The 10976-nt window shown below is 44.2% G+C and overlaps 1 protein-coding gene across 2 annotated transcripts in view; it reads right to left on the bottom strand.

Moving 5' to 3' along the window:
* The window catches only part of KCNN1 (potassium calcium-activated channel subfamily N member 1), a 119924-nt gene extending 109619 nt beyond the window's left edge, over positions 1-10305 (bottom strand). Inside the window, exon 1 of one of the 2 annotated variants that reach the window (XM_072110225.1) lies at positions 10185-10305. Coding sequence is in view for 1 of the 2 variants with exons in the window: in XM_072110216.1 (XP_071966317.1) it covers positions 426-455 (30 nt within the window). In the remaining variant the exon portion in view is untranslated. Of the gene's footprint in view, positions 1-425; positions 962-10184 lie in introns of those variants that run through there. The other variant, XM_072110216.1, reaches the window with a different exon arrangement.
* Between the last annotated feature and the right edge of the window lie 671 nt (positions 10306-10976).

The raw sequence follows: 10976 nt of genomic DNA, 5'->3' as shown, positions 1-10976 counted from the left end.
CGCCGCATTCACTGCATTGGCACACAGTGATGTCTCAGTGAGGCACAACAACTCCACTGTCTACTGCAGGCAGGGAAAGCCCAGCACCATCTCCACTATGATATTCTCCGTGCAATACACAATCCAGCCCTACATCTTCTGACTTAGAACATTTCTTACTGGTCCAAGCCCAAACCTCATGCAGTCCTGGAAGCGGGGTGCATGCAATTCTACCCTGGGGACCCCTCTGCCTGACTAATCATCAATACCAACTTTGTGTAGACAGTGAATGTGCACCCCCATTTATGTAGCCATCTGGAGGAATGTCAAAGTCTCACCCTGCTAGCCCCGTTAACCCGTTCTGCTCCGCAGGCCCTGCAGGAGTGGAGGTGCTGCAGCCATAACAGACTAGTTCACCCCCATTCCGGTGTTCTCCACCCACTTACCCATGCTGCGAACTGGAAACCAAGCCACATAGGGTTAATTCTCTGGCATAGCAGGACCCAGACGCTGTTCTCCAGGACATGGGATGGGGGCTGGATGGCGGTCACTTCTTGTGCTGTGACAGGGAAATGAGAGCAGAAGTTGTTTCCGTGGCGCTCGCCGCACTGCCGCAGCCGAGGAGCCCACCCTGGTCTAGGAGATTGGTCACTGCTGCAATGTCTCTTCTCTCCAGCCCTCCCTCCCCCCGCACTCCGAGCGGGTAACACAGCTCTCAGAGGCTTCCCGCGGGTGACCCGGCTGCAGACATGCCGTGCCTGGCTGCCATGGGTGGGGAGCTGGCTACGGTCTGCTACTTGGGTATCATGTGAGGATTTGGTAGACACCCCCTAGTCCTGCAGATTAGATACTGCAGGTAATACCGCACGTTGCTGCTATCCCCCAGTATATGCAGAGGGTGCAGAGCGCCTCATAGGTGCCACATCTTTAAGTGCCCGGGCTATAGGCTGGCGAGGGGCAACTGAGAAGTGCCAAGACTACACACAGATGCCAGGGGGTTGTGAGGTGCAGAAAGACGTCAGAAGTGGATTGTGCTGCAGCTGACAGAATGATATGCGGGATAATAGAAAGCTCCCTGTACATGCACATAAGATAGAGTGCTGTGTATAACTATAGGACAGCTCCCTATACCCACACATAAGATAGAGTGCTGTGTATACCTATAGGACAGCTCCCTGTACATACACATAGTATAGAGTGCTGTGTATATCTATAGGACAGCTCCCTGTATATGCACATAAGATAGAGTGCTGTGTATATCTATCGGACAGCTCCCTGTACATGCACATAAGATAGAGTGCTGTGTATATCTATAGGACAGCTCCCTGTATATGCACATAGGATAGAGTGCTGTGTATATCTATAGGACAGCTCCCTGTACATGCACATAGGATAGAGTGCTGTGTATATCTATAGGACAGCTCCCTATACCCACACATAAGATAGAGTGCTGTGTATATCTATAGGACAGCTCCCTGTATATGCACATAAGATAGAGTGCTGTGTATACCTATAGGACAGCTCCCTGTACATACACATAGTATAGAGTGCTGTGTATATCTATAGGACAGCTCCCTATACCCACACATAAGATAGAGTGCTGTGTATACCTATAGGACAGGTCCTTGTACATACACATAGTATAGAGTGCTGTGTATATCTATAGGACAGCTCCCTGTACATGCACATAAGATAGAGTACTGTGTATATCTATCGGACAGCTCCCTGTATATGCACATAGTATAGAGTGCTGTGTATATCTATCGGACAGCTCCCTGTATATGCACATAGGATAGAGGGCTGTGTATATCTATAGGACAGCTCCCTGTACATACACATAAGGTAGAGTGCTGTGTATATCTATCGGACAGCTCCCTGTATATGCACATAGTATAGAGTGCTGCATATATCTATAGGACAGATCCCTGTACATGCACATAAGATAGAGTGCTGTGTATATCTATCGGACATCTCCCTGTATATGCACATAGTATAGAGTGCTGTGTATATCTATAGGACAGCTCCCTGTACCCACACATAAGATAGAGTGCTGTGTATATCTATCGGACAGCTCCCTGTATATGCACATAGTATAGAGGGCTGTGTATATCTATAGGACAGCTCCCTGTACATGCACATAGGATAGAGTGCTGTGTATATCTATCAGACAGCTCCCTGTATATGCACATAGGGTAGAGGGCTGTGTATATCTATAGGACAGCTCCCTGTATATGCACATAGGATAGAGTGCTGTGTATATCTATAGGACAGCTCCCTGTACATGCACATAGGATAGAGTGCTGTGTATATCTATAGGACAGCTCCCTGTATATGCACATAGTATAGAGTGCAGTGTATATCTATAGGACAGCTCCATGTACCCACACATAAGATAGAGTGCTCTGTATATCTATCGGACAGCTCCCTGTATATGCACATAGTATAGAGGGCTGTGTATATCTATAGGACAGCTCCCTGTACATGCACATAGGATAGAGTGCTGTGTATATCTATCGGACAGCTCCCTGTATATGCACATAGGATAGAGGGCTGTGTATATCTATAGGACAGCTCCCTGTACATACACATAAGATAGAGTGTTGTGTATATCTATCGGACAGCTCCCTTTTATAGGCACATAGTATAGAGTGCTGTGTATATCTATAGGACAGCTCCCTGTACCCACACATAAGATAGAGTGCTGTGTATATCTATCGGACAGCTCCCTGTATATGCACATAGTATAGAGGGCTGTGTATATCTATAGGACAGCTCCCTGTACATGCACATAGGATAGAGTGCTGTGTATATCTATCGGACAGCTCCCTGTATATGCACATAGGATAGAGGGCTGTGTATATCTATAGGACAGCTCCCTGTACATGCACATAAGATAGAGTGCTGTGTATATCTATCGGACAGATCCCTGTATATGCACATAGTATAGAGGGCTGTGTATATCTATAGGACAGCTCCCTGTACATGCACATAGGATAGAGTGCTGTGTATATCTATAGGACAGCTCCCTGTATATGCACATAGGATAGAGGGCTGTGTATATCTATAGGACAGCTCCCTGTACATACACATATGATAGAGTGCTATGTATATCTATAGGACAGCTCCCTGTACATACACATAGGATAGAGTGCTGTAGTGCTGTGCATATCTATAGGAAAGCTCCCTGTACATACACATAGGATAGAGTGCTGTGAATATCTATAGGACAGCTCCCTGTACATGCACATAGGATAGAGTGCTGTGTATATCTATAGGACAGCTCCCTGTATATGCACATAGGATAGAGGGCTGTGTATATCTATAGGACAGCTCCCTGTACATACACATAGGATAGAGTGCTGTGTATATCTACAGGACGGGTCCCTGTACCCGCACATAGTATAGAGTGCTATGTATATCTATAGGACAGCTCCCTATACATACCAGAAAACAGGGGTACCGCACTCCTGAAAAAATGTGGATGGTGCTTACGTCGGGTACTCAGCCCCAATATACAGGAAAAGAAAACGTAGCACACATCCTATTTTGATTTTTATGCTTTCATTTTTTATTTTTTATTTTATTAAAAATAAAAAATGAAAGCATAAAAATCAAAATAGGAAGTGTGCTACGTTTTCAGCTCCCTATACATACACATAGGATAGAGTGCTGTAGTGCTGTGCATATCTATAGGAAAGCTCCCTGTACATACACATAGGATAGAGTGCTGTGAATATCTATAGGACAGCTCCCTGTACATACACATAGTATAGAGGGCTGTGTATATCTATAGGGAAGCTCCCTCTATGTGCACATAGGATAGATTGCTGTGTATATCTATAGGACAGCTCCCTGTACATGCACATAGTATAGAGTGCTGTGTATATCTACAGGACAGATCCCTGTATCCACACATAGTATAGAGTGCTGCATATATCTATAGGACATCTCCCTGTACCCACACATAGTTTAGAGTGATGTGTATATCTATGGGGCAGCTCCCTGTACATGCACATAGGATAGAGTGCTGTGTATATCTATAGGGAAGCTCCCTGTACCCACACATAGGATAGAGTGCTGTGTATATCTATAGGAAAGCTCCCTGTACCCACACATAGGATAGAGTGCTGTGTTTATCTATAGGGAAGCTCCCTGTATCCACCCATAGTATAGAGTGCTGCATATACACTCACCGGCCACTTTATTAGGTATACCATGCTAGTAACGGGTTGGACCCCCTTTTGCCTACAGAACTGCCTCAATTCTGCGTGGCATAGATTCAACAAGGTGCTGGAAGCATTCCTCAGAGATTTTGGTCCATATTGACATGATGGCATCACACAGTTGCCGCAGATTTGTCGGCTGCACATCCATGATGCGAATCTCCCGTTCCACCACATCCCAAAGATGCTCTATTGGATTTAGATCTGGTGACTGTGGAGGCCATTTGAGTACAGTGAATTCATTGTCATGTTCAAGAAACCAGTCTGAGATGATTCCAGCTTTATGACATGGCGCATTATGCTGCTGAAAGTAGCCATGAGATGTTGGGTACATTTTGGTCATAAAGGGATGGACATGGTCAGCAACAATACTCAGGTAGGCTGTGGCATTGCAACGATGCTCAATTGGTACCAAGGGGCCCAAAGAGTGCCATGAAAATATTCCCCACACCATGACACCACCAGCCTGAACCGTTGATACAAGGAAGGATTGATCCATGCTTTCATGTTGTTGACGCCAAATTCTGACCCTACCATCCGAATGTTGCAGCAGAAATCGAGACTCCTCAGACCAGGCAACGTTTTTCCAATCTTCTACTGTCCAATTTTGATGAGCTTGTGCAAATTGTAGCCTAAGTTTCCTGTTCTTAGCTGAAAGGAGTGGCACCCGGTGTGGTCTTCTGCTGCTGTAGCCCATCTGCCTCAAAGTTCGACGTACTGTGCGTTCAGAGATGCTCTTCTGCCTACCTTGGTTGTAACGGGTGGAGATTTGAGTCACTGTTGCCTTTCTATCAGCTCGAACCAGTCTGCCCATTCTCCTCTGATTTCCGCTCACAGAACTGCCGCTCACTGGATGTTTTTTCTTTTTCGGACCATTCTCTGTAAACCCTAGAGATGGTTGTGCGTGAAAATCCCAGTAGATCAGCAGTTTCTGAAATACTCAGACCAGCCCTTCTGGCACCAACAACCATGCCACGTTCAAAGGCACTCAAATCACCTTTCTTCCCCATACTGATGCTCGGTTTGAAATGCAGGAGATTGTCTTGACCATGTCTACATGCCTAAATGCACTGAGTTGCCGCCATGTGATTGGCTGATTAGAAGTTAAGTGTTAACGAGCAGTTGGACAGGTGTACCTAATAAAGTCGCTAGTGAGTGTATATATAGGACAGCTCCTTGTATCCAAACATAGAATAGAGGGCTGTGTATATCTATAGGACAGCTCCCTGTATCCACACATAGTATAGAGTGCTGCATATATCTATAGGACAGCTCCCTGTACCCACATATAGTATAGAGTGCTGTGTATATCTATAGGACAGCTCCCTGTACATGCACATAGTATAGAGTGCTGTGAATATCTATAGGGAAGCTCCCTGTACCCACACGTAGGATAGAGTGCTGTGTATATCTATAGGACATCTCCCTGTATATACACATAGTATAGAGGGCTGTGTATATCTATAGGGAAGCTCCCTCTATGTGCACATAGGATAGATTGCTGTGTATATCTATAGGACAGCTCCCTGTACATACACATATGATAGAGTGCTGTGTATACCTATATGACAGCTCCCTGTACCTGCACATAGGATAGAGTGCTGTGCATATCTATAGGGAAGTTCCCTGTACATGCACATAGGATAGAGGGCTGTGTGTATCTATAGGGAAGCTCCCTGTACATGCACATAAGATAGAGGGCTTTGTATACCTATAGGGAAGCTCCCAGTACATGCACATAGGATAGAGTGCTGTGTATATCTATAGGACAGCTCCCTGTACGCGCACATAGGATATTGTGCTCTGTATATCTAATGGGAAGCTCCCTTTACCCACACATAGTATAGAGTGCTGTGTATATCTAAAGGGAAGCTCCCAGTACCTGCACATAGTATAGAGTGCTGTGTATATCTATAGGGAAGCTCCCTGCACCCACACATAGTATAGTGTGCTGTAGTGCTGTGCATATCTATAGGAAAGCACCCTGTACATACACATAGGATGCAGTGCTGTGTATATCTATAGGACAGCTCCCTGCACCCGCACATAGTTTAGAGTGATGTGTATATCTATAGGGCAGCTCCCTGTACATACACATAGTATAGAGGGCTGTGTATATCTATAGGACAGCTCCCTGTACATACACATAGGATAGAGTGCTATGTATATCTATAGGACAGCTCCCTTTACCCACATATAGTATAGAGGGCTGTGTATATCTATAGGACAGTTCCCTGTACATACACATAGGATAGAGTACTATGTATATCTATAGGACAGCTCCCTTTACCCACATATAGTATAGAGGGCTGTGTATATCTATAGGACAGCTCCCTGTACATACACATAGGATAGAGTGCTGTGTATATCTATAGGACAGCTCCCTTTACCCACATATAGTATAGAGGGCTGTGTATATCTATTGGGCAGCTCCCTGTACCCACACATAGTATACAGGGCTGTGTATATCTATAGCAGTGATTTTCACTTTTTATACTTAGAAAATCCTGGGGCACACCACCAACCAAAATAGCACAAAATGACACTAAAACAGTCATAAAAAAGGCCTCCCTTTACTAATAAAAAACCCCTAGCACCCTCCCTTTACTAATAAAAACCTCTAGCGGCCTCCCTTTACTAATCAAAAGCCCCTAGCGGCCTCCCTTTACTAATCAAGAGCCCCTAGCGGCCTCCCTTTACTAATTAAGAGCCCCTAGCGGCCTCCCTTTACTAATTAAAAGGCCCTAGTGGCCTCCCTTTACCAATTAAAAGACCCTAGTGGCCTCCCTTTACTAATTAAAAGGCCCTAGAGGCCCCCCTTTACTAATTAAAAGGCCCCCTTTTACTAATTAAAAGGCCCTAGAGGCCCCCCTTTACTAATTAAAAGGCCCTAGAGGCCTCCCTTTACTAATTAAAAGGCCCTAGAAGCCCTCCTTTACTAATTAAAGGGCCCTAGAGGCCCCCCTTTACTAATTAAAAGGCCCTAGAGGCCCCCCTTTACTAATTAAAAGGCCCTAAAGGCCTCCCTTTACTAATTAAAAGGCCCTAGAGACCTCCCTTTACTAATTAAAAGGCCCTAGAGGCCCCCCTTTACTAATTAAAAGGCCCTAGAGCCCCCCCTTTACTAATTAAATGGCCCTAGAGGCCCCCCTTTACTAATTAAAAGGCCCTAGAGGCCTCCCTTAACTAATAAAAATATAGTTATGTATCCAGTGGTGGATCTTTATATAGGCGGTATGAGTGGGCGCTCAGGGCCTTCGGCTTCCCAGGGGCCCTACATGAAGATCGCTCCTTCTCCCCGACCCCGCGGCTCCGTCTTCTCTTCTGGCCAGTGCACATACACTATGATATCACAGTCTTGTGCAAGGGCATGAAGAGGAGAAGATGGAGCCACGGTGAGAAGATTTCAGAGGTGAGTATAGTGGTTTATTTTTTTCAATGCGGCTATACTGTGGAAATTTCTTTAACATGGGGCTCTGCAAGGGACATTTCATTAAAGGGGGGCTTTGCTGTGGACATTTCATTATAGGGGGACTCTGCAGTGGCCATTTCATGAAAGGGGGGCTCTGCTGTGGACATTTCATGAAAGGGGGGCTCTGCTGTGGACATTTCTGTAAAAGAGGCATCTACTGTGGATATTTCATTAAAAGGGGGCTCTGCTGTGGACATTTCTGTTAAGGGGGGCTCTGCTGTGGACATTTTATTAAAAGGGGGCTTAGCTGTGGACATTTCATTAAAGTGGGGCCAGTACGGGCTGCGGTGGTGTCGTTGGATGCAGGAGATTAGGTCAATGGGCACGAGGTTGGTTTGGACACTGGAGGGGCCCTAGTCCTGTAAACAACCTAGAGCCCATTGAACAGTTAATCCGCCACTGTATGTATTCATACAGCTTCTAGTACATGCACATAGGACATAGTGTTTAGTGTATCCATAGGAAAGCTTCCAGTACTTGCATATAGGATAGAGCGCTGTGTATATCTATAAGAAAGCAAGTACCCGCAGATTGGATAAAATGTTGTTTGTATTTACAAGTCAGCTCTCAGTAGTTCCATATTGAATAATAATAATCATCTTTATTTAAAAAGTGCCATCATATTCTGTAGCACTGTACAAATCAATGAGTGCTGTATGTATCTACAGGACATCTCCCAGTACCCGCACATATGATACAGTCTGTCCATACAGATGCCATTTGCATCTGTAGGAGTGCTCACAATTTCTGCACATAGGATAGAGTGCTGTGCTGTGTGTATCTATAGGCCAGCTGCCCGTATCTGCCCATAGGAAAGATTGCATTTTGTATCTAAAGGACTGTTCCAAGTACCTGTACATAGGATAGAGTGCTGAGTGTGTTTCTATAGGACAGCTGCTAGTATCTGCACATACAATAGAGTTCTGTGTATCTATAGGACGGCTTCCAGTATCTAAACATAGGTTAGGGCGTGTATGTCTATAGGGCAGCTTGCATTCCCTGCACATAGGATAAATTGTTGTGTGTATCTATAGGACAGCCAGCACTGGCACATATAATAAGGTTCTGTGTGTATCTATATAACAGCCAGCACCTGCCTAGAGTATCTATAAGACAACTGCCAGCATCTGCATACAAAGGATGGAGCTCTGTGTTGATATTTAGGTTAGTTCTTAGTGTTCATACACACACAGTAGAGTACAGTGTGGCTCTATAGAGCAGCTCTTTCATTACAAAACTATAATTGGGATATTGGGTTAAGAGTGTCTTACTATATGGTGCTTGCAGATAGCATCCAGCAGTGCCATGTGTTCCTATAAGAATACTCAGACATAAGGACAAGAGTTTCTAGCTTCAGGTGACCACACATATGTCTGGGTAAGAGCTATTTACATATGTCTAATGAAGAGAGCTTTGTGATGACATAGCTTCAGACACACATAATTATTTTCCAGGATAGAGTGCTGTACAGTTTTATGGGACAGTTCAAGTTATCCACATACAGTATGTATCGAGGATAGAGTTCTATATAGTACTATAGCATCCACACATATGTCTAGTAAATAGAGCTCTATGATGCTATGGTTCCCACACATGTGTCTAGTAAAGAGAGCTTTTTTGATGACATAGCTCCAGACAAACATAATTATTTTCTAGGATAGAGTGCTGTACAGTTTTATGGGACAGTTCAAGTTATCCACATATGTATGGAGGATAGAGTTCTATATGGTACTATAGCATCCACACATATGTCTAGTAAATAGAGCTCTATGATGCTATGATACAGCTCCAGATATAAACACATTTGTGTATAGGATAGAGTACTGTATGGTGCCATAATACTCACACATATATGTAGAATAGAGGGGTCTATATCTCCAAATGCACACACATATGAGTACTATGGTTCTCACACACATGTCTAGTAAAGGGAACTTTGTGATGACATAGCTGCAGACACACACACACATATATTTCCAGGAAACAGTGCTGTACAGTTCCAGATACCCACAGGTGTATCTAGGATAGAGTGTCATATGATGCTGTGGTTCGCACACATGTGTCTAGTAAAAAGAGCTTTTTTGATGACACATAATTATTTTCCAGTATAGAGTGCTGTACAGTTTTATAGGACAGTTCCAGTTAACCACATATGTATCGAGGATAGAGTGTCATATGGTGCTAAAGCACCCACACATATACCTAGAATAGAGGTCTCTATGATGCTATGGGGTAGCTCCAGATACACACACATATGTGTATGCTGCTATGGTACCCACGGATACCTAGCAGAGACTGATATATGGAGCAGTAGGGCAGATGGTATTGAAGGATAGTTCTTAGTACAGATATACTTGGCATGCGTGGTGCTGAAGAATAGCTCCTATCCCTCGCACAGAGTCAGTACTGAGGATACTAGGCACAGTGAAGCTCCGATCAATACAGTGACAATTCCACACTGTGCTGCTCTCCTTCCACAGGGACAGAGGTGACTTCTCACATCCCTTTACCTGTTATGTGGTCCTGATGAAGCTCCAGCTCCCTGCTCTGCAGTGGGACAGCCCTGTGCTAGTGTAGCATCGCTTCAGCTGCTCCTTCTGCTCTTCTTGGGGTATGCTGGATTGCAATGGGCCCCCTATGATTGGCTGCTCACACCACTACTACCCTCATGATGTCTTCTGTGTACTATATGATCCTCCCACACTTAAAGGAGTCAGAGAATGAATGGCCTTAACCCTCCCCCTGCACACACATACTCTGCAGCACTCCAGCAGCTGGCTGCCTCAAGCATCCTGTGCAGATAAAGTGTTAAACGCTCAACATTAACATATATAGCTCGTGTAGCCAACCAGATGCCTTCATCCGTGAAATGAAAACCGGCTTTACATAGAAACAGCTCTAGTCGTGTTCACACTGCATGAAATGCCTGGTGACTGGTGTGTGCAGCTGCATGCAAGTCATGCATTCCTACCCTATAGTGCTGTCATCACTGCGAACAAGGAAAGAATACCTCATACCTTTATCTATTAGTAAAGCAAGATCTGCTTGTCAGGATGGAAACGAAAAGATATAAGAAAACCTTTGTGTTACATTTGATTTCAGTATTATAATCTGTATAATTGATGATACATAAAAAACATCTCTTCCTTTATCATTATGTTTATACATTTCTAAGGCTATATAAAGATATCAGAAATGTTTTAGGTAGAAAGTAAGATTATAAGGAGATTGCAAGATATATTTTCATTAGAAAGCACTTTATAGCTTAGTGATCTTGTGTTTTTTTTATAACATTAGCTAAG

The sequence above is a fragment of the Engystomops pustulosus genome, chromosome 1, assembly GCF_040894005.1.
Source record: "Engystomops pustulosus chromosome 1, aEngPut4.maternal, whole genome shotgun sequence".
NCBI lineage: Eukaryota > Metazoa > Chordata > Amphibia > Anura > Leptodactylidae > Engystomops > Engystomops pustulosus.
This window is presented reverse-complemented; position numbering and strand designations above follow the sequence as displayed.